This window comes from Lynx canadensis, chromosome E1, assembly GCF_007474595.2.
Source record: "Lynx canadensis isolate LIC74 chromosome E1, mLynCan4.pri.v2, whole genome shotgun sequence".
Lineage (NCBI taxonomy): Eukaryota > Metazoa > Chordata > Mammalia > Carnivora > Felidae > Lynx > Lynx canadensis.
The window spans coordinates 56,834,779-56,850,852 of record NC_044316.2 but is presented as its reverse complement, the minus strand read 5'-3'; the positions used below and the strand labels follow the sequence as shown (position 1 = coordinate 56,850,852).

General features: G+C 59.5%; 2 protein-coding genes across 4 annotated transcripts; one reads left to right on the top strand and one right to left on the bottom strand.

The window, feature by feature from the left end:
• The first annotated feature begins 92 nt into the window (after positions 1 to 92).
• Positions 93 to 10,540, top strand: TK1 (thymidine kinase 1). 2 transcript variants are annotated; one of them, XM_030295762.1, is made up of 7 exons: positions 116 to 270; positions 370 to 401; positions 1,807 to 1,917; positions 4,256 to 4,349; positions 8,951 to 9,040; positions 9,391 to 9,510; positions 9,610 to 10,540. In XM_030295762.1, exons 1-7 carry the CDS (start codon positions 205 to 207, stop codon positions 9,808 to 9,810), a joined length of 714 nt encoding a protein of 237 aa, XP_030151622.1. In that variant the 5' UTR covers positions 116 to 204; the 3' UTR covers positions 9,811 to 10,540. The 2 variants fall into 2 exon arrangements, with proteins under 2 accessions (XP_030151621.1, XP_030151622.1); XM_030295761.1 differs by having other exon boundaries at positions 93 to 270; positions 9,391 to 10,540.
• Positions 10,541 to 11,614: 1,074 nt separating this feature from the next.
• Positions 11,615 to 15,440, bottom strand: SYNGR2 (synaptogyrin 2). 2 transcript variants are annotated; one of them, XM_030295763.1, is made up of 4 exons: positions 15,312 to 15,440; positions 13,287 to 13,524; positions 12,768 to 12,907; positions 11,615 to 12,679 (listed from the first exon to the last, which is right to left on the bottom strand). In XM_030295763.1, the coding sequence occupies exons 1-4, from the start codon at positions 15,408 to 15,410 to the stop codon at positions 12,482 to 12,484; spliced, it is 675 nt and encodes a 224-aa protein (XP_030151623.1). In that variant the 5' UTR covers positions 15,411 to 15,440; the 3' UTR covers positions 11,615 to 12,481. The 2 variants fall into 2 exon arrangements, with proteins under 2 accessions (XP_030151623.1, XP_030151624.1); XM_030295764.1 differs by lacking the exon at positions 12,768 to 12,907.
• Between the last annotated feature and the right edge of the window lie 634 nt (positions 15,441 to 16,074).

Genomic DNA, 16,074 nt, shown 5'->3' with positions numbered 1-16,074 from the left:
GTCCTCGGCACTGCCCACTAGGGGCGGGCTGCGGTCAAACCTCCCGCCAGTCCGCGGCCGCGCGCTGATTGGCTCCCGGGCGCCGGCGCCGGCTCCCGATTGGCCAGCGCGCCGGGGATAAAGACGGGCGGCGCGGGAACCAGCTCCAGGCAGCTGGGCGGTGACACCTGAGGGTCCTTGAGTGGCGAGCTTCCTAGGGGCGCCATGAGCTGCATCAACCTGCCCACCGTGCTGCCCGGCTCCCCCAGCAAGACCCGGGGGCAGATCCAGGTACGGGGGGGCAGGTCCCAGCACGCGGGGGCGGGGGCGAGGGCGGGGGCGGGGGACCGTGTGCAGTGGACCCCGAAGTGACCCCGCTTTCTCTCCTAGGTGATTCTAGGACCCATGTTCTCGGGAAAAAGGTAATGGCCTCGCGGGGCCAGGGCGGGCCGGGACCACTTCCTCCTCCACCCCTCCCTCCCGAGGGTCTGTCCTCCCCTGGCGCCTCTTGCGGGCCTGTCCCCCCTCTCGGACAGCCCCCCATCGTGCAGTCCCCCTAGGTCAGCCGCCACCGCCCGACCGCGCTTTCCCGCCCAGGATGCCGCTCCGCCCTTGGATCCGGTCCTGGAGGAGGCTCTCCCTCCCAGCCCGCCCAGTTTAGGCCTCCCATTAGGGTCCGATAACCACCGCGCCTTCGCGCAGCTGGGTGCAGCTGCTGACGGTTTGGCCCCTCGCTAGAGCCCTCTCAGAAAGGGGCAGCCAGGTCTCCTAATTTTTTTTTTTAATTTTAAGTATTTAACATTTTTTAATGTTTTATTTATTTTTGAGAGAGAGAGAGAGAGAGAGAGAGAGAGAGGGGGAGGGGCAGAGAGAGAGGGAGACCCAGAATCCGAAGCAGGCTCCAGGCTCCGAGCTGTCAGCACAGAGCCCCACGCAGGGGCTCCAACCCACAGACTGTGAGATCATGACCTGAGCGGAAGTCGGAGGCTTAACCGACTGAGCCACCGAGGCGCCTTGTAAAACTTTAAGTATTCTAAGTTTAAGTTTATTTCATTTACGTATTTATTTATTTAAAGAGAGAGAGACAGAGTGAGCATCAGCAGGGGAGGGGCAGAGAGAGAGAGAGAGAGAGAGAGAGAGAGAGAGAATCCCAACCAGGCTCCAGACTGTCATCGCAGGTCCCAATGCCGGGCTCCAACTCACCACCCAGGCGACCATGACCTGAGCCGAAACCGAGGATTGGTGCCACCCAGGTGCCCCTAAAAATTTAACACTAAGGAGTCAGGCCAGGGGACCTTTGCTCCCCCGATGTGACAGGACCACTAGCTGACCTGGTGGGCTGGTGAGCCCCCTGAGTACCTCCCTCCGCCCTGGGGGACAGCTGCGGTGACACTCAGGTGGGCTCTGGGATCCAGTGGCAAAGCGCCCTCTTTGGCACAAAAAGATTTTGTGACGTCAGTTCAGACTCTGTGAAGACCTCTGGAGTGAGGTTACTTTGAACTCCTCCCCTCTGCCTGTGGCCTTTGCACTTCTCTGCCTCCTCCCCCGGCCACCTGGGGGGTTATCCCTTGCCACCCCCCACGTGGAGAGCACGTCCTGCCCTGGCATGCCTTTATTACTCCTGGGCTCCCTAGGGACGTACAGTCTTGACGTCCCTCTCAGGTCTAGACTGAACTCTCAGAGCACCGGCCCTCTCTGTCCTCGCTGGTCTTTATGTCCAAAGGCGCGGGCCTCAGGCTGCAGACCCCTAGACGGTGGTGGGGAGCCCAGCTTGTGCTGATAGAGTCTTCTTTGCCCCCTCTTAACCACTGTGCTCTGCTGTTGCAGTACTGAGCTGATGAGACGGGTCCGTCGCTTCCAGATCGCCCAGTACAAGTGCTTGGTCATCAAGTACGCCAAAGACACTCGCTATAGCAGCAGCTTCTCCACGCACGACCGGTCAGTGTCTGCTCTCCTCTGTCCTCTCCTAACACCTCCTCTGGAAGCCGGGTGGAAACTCAGGGGGGGTGGGGATGGGGGGGGCCTCGTGCCGACCGTGCAACTCGGCAGACTTTGAGGGCTGCTTGGCAATTCTTCACCAGGGGAGATTTTGCACCCCCTCCCCCCCTTCCCAGCGTCCATTTGGCGATGTCTGGGGACGTATTTATTTTTCACAACTGGAGCGGGCTAGGGGTGGCTGTTGGCGTCCCGTGGCTAGAGGCCAGAGATGCTGCTGAACATCCCACAATGCACAGGGCGGCACCGCCCCCCCCCCCCAAATGTTGATCCTGCCCCAATTATCAACAGTGCCATGCCCGGGCTGAGGAACCCTGCTCTGGAGGTTACAACTATATGGTTGCAAACTGGTTTTGTTGGGCCTGCACGGGGCTTTTTATGTAACTTTTCAGTTGCCCTGCCCTGGGGCTGATTCCCTGTGGCCTTGTGGCTTTTGTGCATATCCCCTTCTACGTTTATCTGCCTGCACCTTGGGATCATTTCAGTCTGCAACCTGAGGTGGGGGGTGGAGGGTTACATTTAGTCTTACTCGGGCCTGTTCCTTGCTGCAGATTGGGGCCTGACACTTCTGAGCCTGGGACATTGTCTCTGCCCTTTGGACTTGTCCACCTGAGCTGGAGGCGGGGCTTGCAGCCTCAGAACCGCCTGATGTGTGGCTTCAGGGTGGGAGCATGGGGTTTTCTGAAGCCAGGCCGGGGGTGGGGTGGACAGTGCCCGGGGTTTGGAGTTAAGTGCTGGGATTTGCACGACCATTGCTTCCTGGCCGTGCTGTCTGATGTAGGCCACGTATGTCTTCCAGTTTGCTTCTTTCTCCCTGCCTTTTTTTTTAAATGTTTATTTATTTTTGAGAGAGAGAGAAAGACAGGACACGAGTGGGGGAGGGGCGGGGGGGGGGGACACAGAATCCGAAGCAGGCTCCAGGCTCCGAGCCGTCAGCACAGAGCCGAATGTGGGACTCGAACCCACGAACTGTGAGATCATGACCGGAGCTGAAGTCGGACGCGTAACGGACTGAGCCACCTAGGTGCCCCTGCTTCTTCCTCCTTAAAACACCCACTGGGCAGGGGAACATCCAGGGAAGTCCGTGAGAGCAGGAGGCAGTACTGTGCAGTGATGAGAAGTCCATCAGATCAGGGTCACATCTGAGCTCTGCCTGTCTGAGCACAGGTGCTGTCTAACTCGGGCTGCAGCGGCTGGGACTGAGCCCCTGGCAGGAGTGACAGTTCCACACACCCTGCCCTTGCCCGCCCTCTGGCCTTCTCTATTTGGGGATGAGAGGGGGAATTTAAAATGCAGGGAATACCATTTCATGCTCTTCCCAGATCTTGGAGTAGAATGATAGCACGGTAATAGCTAAGCAGTGGTTGTGTTTTATGTTTTTCTAAATACACCTACAAACTGCTGAGCTTTAGTTAAGTACCAGCAGGAAAAGTGAAGACAAAGGAAAACAACACTGTGGAAAACAGAGACGCTATTTAAGAGGACAGAGAAAGGCATTTCTCTTCAGAAAGGGCCCTGGGTGTGGGAGCAGGATGGGGTCTAATGCCCTGGAACATTCCCACATGTGACCTTTCACTTGCAAACCCTTCTGGATATGACTGTCCCCACAGGGCACGCCAGGCAGCCGTGGGACCTTAGATATAAATCTTGGCTCTGCTGGTTAACAGCTCTGTGAGCTTGGAGAAACCCTTCAATCTGTCAGAAAAGCCAGATGGAGGGAACTCTAGAGAGCTGAAGGTTGGGGTTCCAGACTTATCTCTGCCAGGATACACAGGACTCCGAGTCTGGTGCTAATGTTTGGCCCAGGGCCACGTTGGACTTCCCTGGGCACTTTTGCCTTTCATGGGCCCCTTCCGCCATAAAAAGAAAGAAGTAAAAAATTCTAGTTTGTGACTGCATTGATCTAAAGACATCTGTAATGCAGGCTGAGTTATATTTACTTATTCCTTTTCTCATTTTTAAAACAAATTAAAGCCTTTCGTCTGCCCCAGCCCACTAAACCAAAGTGGGGAGGAGCTTTTGAGTCTCAGTAAAGCTTTGTATCTCGAGTTGCTAATTTCTAGTCCAAAGCATCCAGTGAAATAGCTTGTGTTGAATAACTGGTTTTCTGAGCATGGGCCTTTATTCTCCCCAGATGCCCTCCCACAGGCGCTAACTTCACGCTCCAGCCAAACAGTGCCGCGTGATTTGCGGGTAGGGCGGTCACGAGAGCTGTTCCCCGGCCCCTGCGTTCAGGCCCCCACTCCCTTGCCTTGCTCACGCCCTGGCTTTCTCTCCCCAGAAACACCATGGAGGCACTGCCAGCCTGCCTGCTCCGGGATGTGGCCCAGGAGGCCCTAGGTGTGGCTGTCATAGGCATCGACGAAGGGCAGTTTGTAAGTTGGTTTGTCCTGGCATTCTGCCTACAGACTCCCTATCTGTCCCCCCCTTGTCCTCTGCTGGCTTGGAAGGTATTCGTTCTATTTCTGATCTTTTTCAGTTTTTTTTTTTAATGTTTGCCTGTTTTTTTTTTTTCATTTTTTTATTACGTTTCTTTATTTTTGAGAGGCAGAGAGAGAGTGTGTGAACGGGGGAGGGGTAGAGAGAGAGAGGGAGACACAGAATCCAAAGTAGGCTCCAGGCTCTGAGCTTGTCAGCACAGAGCCCGATGTGGGGCTCGAACTCACGAACCGTGAGATCATGACCTGAGCCGAAGTCCAATGCTCAACCAACTGAGCCACCCAGGCGCCCCAATGTTTGCTTATTTTTGAGAGAGAGCGAGACAGAACATGAGTGGGGGAGGGGCAGAGAGAGAGGGAGACAGAAATCAAAGTGTTTTTTTTTTTATTTTTTTTTTAACGTTTATTTACTTTTGAGACAGAGAGAGACAGAGCATGAGCGGGGGAGGGTCAGAGAGAGGGAGACACAGAATCTGAAACAGGCTCCAGGCTCTGAGCTGTCAGCACCAAGCCCGACACGGGGCTCGAACTCACAAACTGTGAGATCACGACCTGAGCCGAAGTCCGACGCCCAACTGACTGAGCCACCAGGCGCCCCTCAAAGACTCTATTCGTTTCTGGGATTTCTGGTTAGTTCTCTTTGTGTAGCTCCTGCTCTAATTCACATATCTTCATTTTTGTTTGCGAATTTACCGTTTTTTGTTTGTTTGTGTGGCGGCCGCTGTCCCTTTCCTGGTCTTTCCGAGAATCTTGTGTTAAAGACTTTTCCGGCTCACTCTTTCCCTTTCTTCCGGAGTGCACTCTCTGGGTGAGCCTGCAGGTTGTCTTTTGTAGTCTTGGCGTCTTTCGTCTTTCGTGTGCTTTGGGAGTTTTTGCTTCTGCGAGTTCATCTGGAATGAATGAAACTGTAACTCTCTCCCCACAGGGCTCACTTCAGCCCCCCGGAGAGTTCTGAGTGCGTCTGTCTCCACCCAGTGCACTCGTGAGGGTAACGTGAGCTGCTGTAACGATCAGGCCCCAAATCTCAGCAGCCGAATAACATAGAACTTTATCGTGAGTCAGTGATGGGGAGGTCTGCCGACACGGCTTCTACAATTTCCCTGGGTGGGTGCGTCCTGACACAGGAATTGGGCGAAGGTGGAGGGTCCCCTGTACTGCCTGTTTATTCTACCTCTGTGCCCTGAAATTCTTCCGTGTGTGTGTTTGGTGAGTGGGTATTGATTGTTGCAGGGAGAACCCACAGTGTGGGAACCAGGGACCTCTCACAGAGGGCTTGTGGGGGATCATTTTGGGGGAGGCTTCTAAGAGGCTGGCCTGGCTCTCGATTCTGTGCCCTCGGGAAGGGAGTAACTGACCGGCCTCCTCAACCTTCCCCCTAGGGAGGCGGGGGGACCAGGAGGCGGAGGCCGAGTCGGTAAAGCAGCAGTGGTCACTCCTCCTGGGCAGGAAGGGGGAACGTGTGGTCCTCCGTAGCCTGGACAGCGTTCACGTCTGTCTCTGTGCTCAGACAGGATTACGGAGGGTCTCGGCTTCATCTTGACCCATCCCAGTCGAGGAGTGGCCTTGCCGGATGCGAATGTTCCGTGAAATGAATTTCGCTCTACGTGGTACCACCGGGGCCCAGCTGCCAACGCCAGGCCAGCTCCTGCTGTGGGGGCTGGTCTTCTCTTTTTGCAGCCCAGAAAAGCAAACAAAAACTCATTACGTGTTGGTCGGCATCCATCTAGTCTTTCTAGATGTGTATTTTTAAATAGCGCGAGCTCCATCGGGTGTTGGATGTACGCGACGGATCGCGGGAATCTCCCGAAGCCAAGACGACCCTGTATTTAGCTAACTTGATGATAAGTTATTCGTAAATAATAAATAAGTAAATAGAGTGGGCTTCTATCGCATGGTTGACCATTTACCCATGTCAGCAAATGTGCAATATTCATTCATTCATTCATTCATTCCTAAGTATTTTCTGGGCTTGTGCCCCATGCCAGCAGTGTTCTTGGTATTGGGGGGGGGTACAGCCAGAGTCTCCCCCCTTGTGCATCCTTTCTAGTCCCTAGTCTAGTCTCTCCTTTCTAGGGAGAGAACGATGTCCTAGGTCAGGTGGGGACAACTGGACAGACGGGCAATGTGAAGGGGACAGAGCTACGGTGAGGCGGTCAGAAAGGGGTCTGAGGGAGAGCCAGGGAGCGAGCTGCTGGCCGGCTGGGTGTGTCCAGGGGCAGGACGGAGGCAGGTGGCTCTGGGCAGGCTAGCGGAGAAGACTTGGGAATTAGCCTGGGCAGAGCCCGCCAAAGGGCGGCCCCGCTGACAGAGAGCGGATGACAGGACAGTGTGACCACTGGGCCTCTGCAGAAATCCCCAGGAGAGAGGGGAGGAGTAAGGGGCAGGTGGCAGAGCTTGCACGCATGTGCGCACGCACGCACACACACACCCCAGTGAAAGTTTGTCTCATCGCTGCTGTCTGATGTCTGTGTCCATGTTTACGGGCTACTTGTATCTATTTCTCCTTTTTCCAATGGCCTTTGAAGGGCTTCCACTCATTTTTCTCTTGGTTTCTCCTTTCTCCAGTGGACCTGAAGTGGCCGATGCCACTTTGTCACATGGTCTGCTTTCTTCCCTGTTTATGTGCCCCGGAGATCTGTCTGTGGCATTCCGTTTCATGTTTTACCACTCATGGCCAAACGTTTTGCTTTGTCACGTCCTTTATCCCTGGCTTCTGTGGCCTCTGCCCCTTCAAGGCCGGCCTGTCTGCCAGGAAGCAGAGGCCTGGGCTGGGTCAGGGCCAGGGGTCACTGGGCTGCACATCTCGAGCCAGCCGGCTCTTGGCAGGAAGACAGCAGCGGTGAAAATCCACTCGTAGGCTTCCTAATCTCTTCTTTGGGTTCTTTCCCCTTCATGAGAACTCGTTTGGGAAGTGGCTCATTGCAGGTCGCCCGGAGGTGTAGAACGGGCCGCTGGACTCGGGTGGGCAAACTCGTCCCCAGCAAGAAACCTCCCGGTACTTTCCTCCGTGGGTCTCGTGATTATTTTTGTCTACCAAGAAAACCTGAAATTGACTAAGTACTTTGAGGTTCTGTTTTAAAGTATTGTTCTTTTGAGGTTGTTTATTTTGAGAGAGAGAGATAGCACGGGTGGGAGAGGAACAGAGAGAGAGAGAGGAACCTAAGCACGTTCCACATTTCCAGCTTGGAGCCTGACGTGGGGCTCGAACTCACGAGACGGGGAGATCATGACCTGAGCCAAAACTAAGGGTCGGATGCTCCATAGACTGAGCTCCCCAGGGACCCCGAGGTTCTACTTTAAGTGTAACCTGTAATATTTTCCTAGGGCTGCCCTAACAGGTACCACAGACCAGGCAGCTGAAACAGCAGGAATTGATTTTCCCAATTCTGGAGGCCCAAAACCCGACATCAGGGTGTGGGCAGGCTCCTTTCCCTCTCAGGGCCCTGAGGGGAAGGGTGTGCCCGGCCTCTCTCCTTGGAAATGTGTGGAGACCCGTTTGCTTTGCGACAACTTAGGGAGGGAGGCGTTTACTGGCTGAGAGCTCCTTGCAGGCTGGGAGCTGCATTTCTGTCACCTGTGACGGAGTGGGGACACGTGCGTGACGGTGCAGCAGTCGTGGGTGTTTCTGTAGCTCGGGACTGGCCAGCCCCACAGAGGGGAGTCACGTCTGGCTTCTTCGGCCGAATCGTACTTGAATTGCTCGTGATTTTTCTAGCCGCCTTCACGGGACCTGTCTTGCCAACTGTCCAGGTCTCGGGAACCTTGCACCTCGATAAATGCGCCAAGTCAGGCCTGATGGCTTGGAGAGAGACCCTGCTGCCCAAAGACAAGCACGTGCGCGTTCTCACAGCCCGAAGACCAATCCAGATAGACTAACACAATCAGCCGAAGGCAGTGGGATTGACCGGGGACAGCTCGCCCGAGCATCTGCAGAAGTTGCGACCTCACCCTGGGCCACTTAAAATCACAGTTGATTTACCAAGTACACGCGGGGCCCGCTGTGGCGTCCTGCTCCGTAAATGGCCAGTGGAACCCCGACCCCTTCTCGAGGCATCAGATGGCACATTATTCCCTATATGAGTGCCTCCGATCCTTAAACAACACCGAGGGCGGTCCTTGCCATTTCTAAGGTTCAGAAACGTGAAGTCCTTGCCAAGGTCACCAAGCACACGCGTCCCACCAGAGCAGGGTTCAAGGCAGGCAGCCCTCTGGCCTGAGCTTTTGGCCACCGCGGTTTTAGACCGCCTCCAGGGGGGGCCACATCACCTGGCGACAGGTCCGCGGTGCTGTGCTGGGGCCTGGAGCCGACCTATTCTGTCCCGGTGGCCGGTGAGGCGGCATGGGTGGTTGTGGGTGCACATGGCTGTGTGCCGTGGGGCAACCCCAGGAACTCCGGTCTCCTCGTCGGGGCACTGGCGGGAGCGTTGGGGTCGCCCTGTTCTCATGCTCCACGCTGACGGGTGGCAGTGTCTCTCCGTGGCTGCTGCAAGCTGCTCCGGGTGGAAACCCACTGCCCTCCCCCCTCCGCCCCCTCCCAGTTCCCAGACATCGTGGAGTTCAGCGAGACTATGGCCAACGCCGGGAAGACCGTGATCGTGGCTGCGCTGGATGGGACCTTCCAGAGGAAGGTGAGTCGTCTGATCCAGGTCTTGGGAAGGGGTCTGGAGGGAGAAGGGGGCCCGGGGAGGAGCAGGGACAGCCCAGCTAGCCTTTGCTCTCAGCGCGGTGCCACCTGGATGACTGGGGCTTAGCCCTTGGGGGGCACTCAGGTGAGCGGGACCCAGGCCCCCCGGGGTTTGCCTGGGAGCGAGTCCATCCCAGTCTGGGTGCTGGGGGTGTTGCAGGGGACGGCACTCTGGGGAAAGCAAGGTCAAGGCAAAGTGCCCCTGTGTCCGTGCTTGTGAGTCAAGGGGTTGCAAGGAAAGACCCGCCTGGCGAGGTGGATGCGCCCAGAGGCTGTCTCTCCCCCGGAACGTAGGCCTTCGGGACCATCCTGAACCTGGTGCCCCTGGCGGAGAGTGTTGTGAAGCTGACGGCGGTGTGCATGGAGTGCTTCCGCGAAGCCGCCTATACCAAGAGGCTGGGCGCAGAGAAGGAGGTAGCCGCCCCCTGCCTTCTCCAGGGGTGGAGGGGGGAGGGTGGCCCGGAGGCGCCCCGCCCCGCCTCAGCCCATGGCTCTTTGCATCCCCGCGGCCAGGTCGAGGTGATCGGGGGCGCAGACAAATACCACTCCGTGTGCCGCCTGTGCTACTTCAAGAAGGCCTCGGGTCTGCCCGCCGGGCCGGACGGCAAGGAGAATAAGGAGAACTGCCCGCTGCTGGGGAAGCCAGGAGAGGCCTCGGGGGCCCGCAAGCTGTTTGCTCCGCATCAGATCCTGCAGTGCAGCTCGGCCAACTGAGGTGTGGGCGCCTGGGGAGCGCCCGCTCCCTTCCCGCTGCCGCCCCCTGGCGGACGCTTGCAGGACTGCCCCCGCCCTCGTGCGGCGCAGCCTTTCCAGAAGAGGAAGTGGAGGGGGGTGGGGTGCGGGGACGGAACTTTCGGCGGCGGTGCGCTTTCCCCGGGCTGGTGGTCTGCACGTTCCGTTTCCCCTTTCCTGCCCGCCGGCGCTTTCTTGGTTCCCTTCCCCGCTGCGGATCCACTCCTGAGCTCAGGGTCTGGCCACCCACCGCGGACACCCGCCCCCTCCTCCCGTGGGGTGAGGGGCCGAGCCACACACTGGCGACACTACCGCTGGCCGCTTCTTCCCCCTTGTGGCTTTCACTGTTGAGTTTCTGTTCTCGCTGGGAAGTCCGTTCCCCAGTTGCTCCGGCTCAGCACAGTGTCATCCCACGCAAAAATTTCTGTTGGCCTGGAAAGGGCTCCTGGTCCCTCGGGGTGGCTGGACTTGTGCCTTCTGGCTTCCCTTTGGGCTAAAAGCTCTTCCCTCTCTCTGGTGGTCATTTTCTCCAGAATTACAGCTTCTCTCACATGGGGGACACTTACCCTAGTGGGGCCCAGATCCCAGGGGCTTATCTTTTAAAGGGGGGGGGGGGGAGGGGGGGGAGGGGCAGAGGTAGCTGGGGACAGGGTCTCTGATTCTGTTGTGTGTGGAATTAATAACTAATATTAAAATTTACTGGTTGGTGGGAGCACATGTGTCTTTAACAGCCTGGGATGCCCCGGGTCTCCCTGTCGACAGCTCTGATGGGACCATGGGTGGGGATTTCTTTCCAGATCTTTTTTAGCACTACTCGCTGGTCTCTTAGCCACACTTTAACTGAGAAGCGCCGCGAAGCGCGTCCCAAGAGGCACATTTGCTTGCTCTCCTGTCTGGACAGGTTTAGGACAAAATGGGTGGATGGAGGAGGCTGGGGCCCGGGACGGAAAGACAAGGCTATACTCGGGGCTGCCCGCTGGGGCTGTGGGGTCAGGTTTTGTTTGTGAAACAGACACTTGATAGTTCAGAAGACCAGCTCAGCTGTACCTTGTAACATGGGCCGTCAGTGGCTTGCGTGGAGGCCAGAACCTTCTGGGGTTGGGTGTACCCACCAGTGGGGATGGGATGGGGATTCTGGGGTGGCCTCCTCGCCCTGGCTTGCCTCTCCCCTTTGCTCTATTCCGGCTTGCTAGTGACTGGTCCCGAATTACAGTGAGGCATTTGCAGAACCCTATGAGTGTCTACTCGGTTTTGAAACTAACAGGCCCACTTTTGACAGTTTTTGTTGTCTCTGCTCCAAAAGGGAAGTGAGGTGCTTCAGGGGCCCTGGCCTTTCCTGCTAGGGATGGGCTCACTCCCTCAGGGTGGGCCATCCCGGGACGGGCTCCAGACGTGCGGACCCCTGTCTGCTAGAAGTGGAGGCCTCTGGGCCCTGCCAGATCACTCCGCACTCTGCTAAGAGGGTTGGGAAGGAAAGGGTTACCGCGCAGGGTCCGCTCCCAGGGGCCCCCACCCCAACTCCAGCAAGGGCACAGCAGGGCCCTGGCAAGGCAGTCCAGAAAGACTGTCTTGTTTACAAGCTGAGCACAGTTGCTATTTTAAGATGCTGTTGGACGGCAGTGTGAGGAATGAGACCCCAGACAAGTGCGCGCGCGCGCTGGGCGTGCTGGAGGGGCACACTGCCGTGACTTCAAAATGCAAGTTCATAAAGCAGCCCCCTCCCAGGGTGCACCCCAGAGTGGAATCTCCAACCCCTGGGCTGAGGCCCAACTGATGACCCTGGAGATTATGAACGAGAAAAACATTTATTCCGTCTTCAAATCAGTCTAACAGAACCAAGGGTCTGCATCTCACCCCCAAGGCTTTTTAATACATTCAGAACAGCCCAGGGGCTGTGGATACACCCCACACCTCACAGTGGCAGAGTATTTACATAAAGCTGGGTGTTTTCCGGCAGGCAAAGCCCCTCCCGGTTGCCAAGGGCTGGGAGCAAGGCGGAGGGAATGCCTCCCGGTGCCCCCTGGGGTGGGCATCCAGCGCCACGGCTGGCAGGCCGGCAGGCAGTCCGGAGGCACTGGCATGGGGCAATGACCCTAGATCCAAGAGCAAGCAGATGCTACAGCAGTGAGCACGGGGCTGCTGGCTCCCAGGGCAGGCAGGGGGCTGGGGACACAGCAGCGCCAGGAGGTGGGGAACAAACCTGAGTGAGCAGGAAAGGGGGCCCTGGCCCCACAGTCTCCTCTTTGGCACAGAACCCCGAGTAACTGTGGCCACCAGGGCCCAGGTCCTGGACCTGGGCCCGGCTCCTTTGGGCTGGGGAGAAGCTAAGGCACTTGTCAAAGCAGCGTGTCGGGCACTTCTAGCTATTCCAACTGGGGTTGGGGATCATTAAAAGCAATGACAAAACACATCTGGCTAAAAACCCTTTTCTAAAAAATGCCCTTGAGGAGTGGGTGGGCGAAGCCCTTGCTAGAGGGAGCCCGGCAGCCAGGGCAGGGGAAGCGAGGGCTCTCCAGGCCGTGCGCGGCTCCGACGGGCACCCGGCAGGGTGAGGGGGCCGCAGCTCCAGGAGGCGAAGCTCACGGGAGGAGTCCAGCACAGAGCGAAGGCCCCCGAGCGCCCTCTCTGCTCCCCTGACCGTTCCGGCCGCAGCTCAGTACACAGGGGGCGGCTGGTAGCCCTCCGTGGTCTCAGCGTTCTGGGTGAAGGGCGGTTGTTGGTAGTTGTCCACAGACGCACCAGGGTAGGAGGCGTAGGCGGTGCCGGGGTCTGGAGTGGGGTCCACGTAGTTCTGGATGAAGTCGTCCACGCCGGCCTTGTAGCGCTGGTAGGCCAGGGAGGCCAGCACGCCCTGCAGGGAGCCCCGAGGTTTGGGTTCCTCAGCCTTCTGCCACCCTTCTCCAAAGACACTGCACCCCTGCCCGCCCCGGCCCACCTACCCAGGAGAAGATGGAGAAGAAGCTGAAGGTGATGGCTGCCCGGGCCGAGTCGGCCCCCACTAGCACATCTTCCGCCTTGGTGGCCACCCACTGGTTGGTGAGGAAGCAGAAACCAACGAACCACAGGAAAGTCCAGAAAGCTGGGAAGAAGGCCGGAAGGGCAAGGTCACTTCCATGGAGGCAGGGGCGGTCTGGGGACCCAGGAGGGGCCCCCTGTGGGGGCGGCGATGGCGAGGCCCTGTGGCAGGGATCTCCCAGAAGCCTCCAGGAGTGTGAAGGGCACTGATGCGGAAGCCAGGGTGGCGACCTGGGTGCCTGGCTCGAAGGTCCCGTGATTGTCACTCAACGCCGGTGGGCTTAAGCAGACTCACAGAAATCCCTGTGTGCAAGCCTGTCTGCTTGGGTAGGGGCTGCCCTCGGTTCCCCCTGAGGTTGCCGAGGCCCTGCCATCCCAGAACCCTCTTAGGAACACTCCTATTCACCTCCCCCAAGTCAACTGGGGGTCCCGCTGGAAGGTACCTGAGAAGAGCAGGTCGCTGATGACCAGGTATTTGCGGTCAGTGGCGTTGCTGATCTGGGGGAAATAGGCGTCAACCACTAGGAAGGCGGCCGAGGCCAGGAAGGCTAGCACCCCGATGGCGCTGCCGTAGCCGCACGCGTCCTCGTTGTGGTTGAACACGCAGTATTTCTGTTTGGACTGGTGGGTGTTGCTGTAGCCCTCGCCGAAAATGCACGAGAACACGATCAACGCAAAGACCTGAGGGGACAGGTGGGGAAGGGCTGAGCGGTGGCCAGACAAGCCCCACGGCGGGCACACGTGAGAGGGACCCTGGGCTCCCCCACTGCAGCTGTTCCCCTTTGGGACGGCAGGCACCAGGGCCCCCTCTGAACTTGGGGACTGAGCTCGTAAGCAAGTTGCTTCTGGCTGGTGCACAGTCGCCACTTCTCCGTGCTCCCGGGCCACCTGCAGGTGCCAGCACAGTCGCCATCACCGGGGGCACGGCGGGAGATTCTTGGACCAGGGGCTGGTGGGGAACGGACGGGGATCTCCTGGGAGGGAGATCCCCACCCCGGCTGCCTGCCGGGACGGGCCATCGTGGTTCCGTAGGAGATGGGCCACAAAGTTACAGAAACCCAGGCCTGGAGTCACCCCCAGATCACCTTCTGCTTGAATCACCTCTGCAGAGCCCAACCTCTGCCCCAAAACCTGGGTGATGAAAGACACCCCCCCCCCACCACCTCTCAGGAAAGCCGCACCAGTGTGCCCTGAGCTGGAACCCGTGCCCCCAGACTCCCACGTCTTGGAGCCCCCCCCACTCTTTCCTGCTCCAGGCTGCTCCCCCCCCACCCCACCCCAGTTTGGCCAGCTTTCTTCCTACAAGGACTCCTGGCCCCTTTGACATCCTGACCCTCCCCTCTGAGGGCCCCCCAGGCTAGTCTGACTGGCAGGCCTGTGGATACAGTTCTGCACTCAGAACCCTGGAGGTCCTGGGCGGGGGTGGAAGGGGGTTCACCAGCCAGAACTCTGGGAGGGGCTCTAGGCCCTTGGGAACAGCCTCATGTGGCCTCCTCTCCTCCCCAGACGTCAAGGCCACCACCCATTCCCACCCCATGTCAGCAGATGCGGGACGGTCTGGACACCTGGCTCCCACTACGACAGGCACAGGCCTCTCTCCCTTGCCCTGCCCGGACAAGGCCCTCTGAATAGACTCTGGAGCTGGCAGTCACAAGCCCCACCCCCAGCTGGGGATGAAGCCGGAACTCCCCGATGCTGGGAGCAGTGTGCCAGCCCCGACTCCTGGCACAGCTGTCCCGACACACGGGGCATCTGCTCCTTGGATCAGACCCCACGGTCAGGCAGGGAGGGGGCATGGGTGCCACCAGGGCACCTCAGAAGGCTCCAGTCCCAGGCAGGCATGGCGAGGGCACTTAGTCCCAGCCCTCTGCCTGCCCACACTAACACCTTGTCCAGCTCCAGGCGCTGGTTGTCCAAAATCCTGTGCCCCGCCCCCCTCCAACCCCCTTACCCCCGGTAATCTGGTGCTGGAGGGATGCCCTACCCTCCCTGGGAAGGGTACCTCCTGGGGTCACCTGATCTTGGGTGGGGAAGCAGGCACGTGACTTGCTCCCCGAGTGGAGGGGAGACCCCATTACCCAACGTGGCTTGGGAAAGCCCCTTCCGGATGAATTCCCCCAGCAGAGAGTCCCAGCACGGCGGCCACCTGTCCTGGAGCTGCCCCAAGCTCCTCCCACCGCCAGCAGGGCGACAGGCCTGCTCCCCCGCGGCGCCTCCGGGCCACCCCGCGCCCGGGCCCGGCCGGTGGGGGGCAGTGGGGACCAGGGGAAGCCGGGGAAAGCTGCGGCGCGCGAGTGGCGGCCGGCGGGGCCCGGGCCCCCTCGCCGGCCCCACGCGCGCCACCCGCACCCCTCCCCCGGGCCTCGGCCGCCGCCACCTGTCGCGCTCGCAGGCTCGCGGCACCCCCTCCCCCGCCCGGTCCCCGGCGGCGGAGTCCGGTTCCCCCGCCCGGCTCCCCACCCGCTCACCATGCACACGGCGCGCGCCACCACCTGCGGCTGCGTCAGGAAGCGCCACAGGTCGAAGGAGCCGCCTGCCTTGGCCGCGCCGTAGGCCCCGCTCTCCATGTCGCCTCCGCCGCCGCCGCCGCCGTAGCCGCCGCCGCCAGCCTAAGACCCTGCCACCACCCCGCCCCGCCCCGGCCCGGCCCCGCCCCCAGGGGCGTGGCCAGCGCGGCCCCAGGGACCGAGGGCAAAATGCGGTCCGCAGCCAGCGGCGAGCAGAGCGGCCCGGACGCTCCGACGGCTGGGCCTGCCTGCGTTCTGGCGGCCGACAAACGTCCAGCCCACGTCGTGGCGGGGGCCGCGTCCCCCTGCCCCCAGCAAGGGGCCAGAGAGTCCCCAGGAAGAGAGGGACGCCAGGAGGGCCCGCCCCTCTGCCCCACCCACACTTTGCCCCCTGCCCTCCCGCCTTCTCCAGGAAGCCCAGCAGATAGATGCCTGTCTGGGCCTCACCTGCCCAGGACCCAGGCTCAGAAGCACCCCCTCTTTTCTCCCCATTCCATCCCAAACCCCAGCCCACAGCTTGGACGCCCTCCTCGACTGGCCTGTCGCTCTTTGCTCCCGTCTGGAGCTAAGCCTGGGGGTGGTGCCGAGGACCCTCTCCGCAAATTTTCCGGGGCTGAGCCAGGCCCCAGGGGTGTGTGACTTCAGACTTCCATGCCCAAGATGGTATGCAGACAGAAACAAAGTTTCCAGGGTGACAGGCAGAGGGCAGAGTTTAACCCAGCCC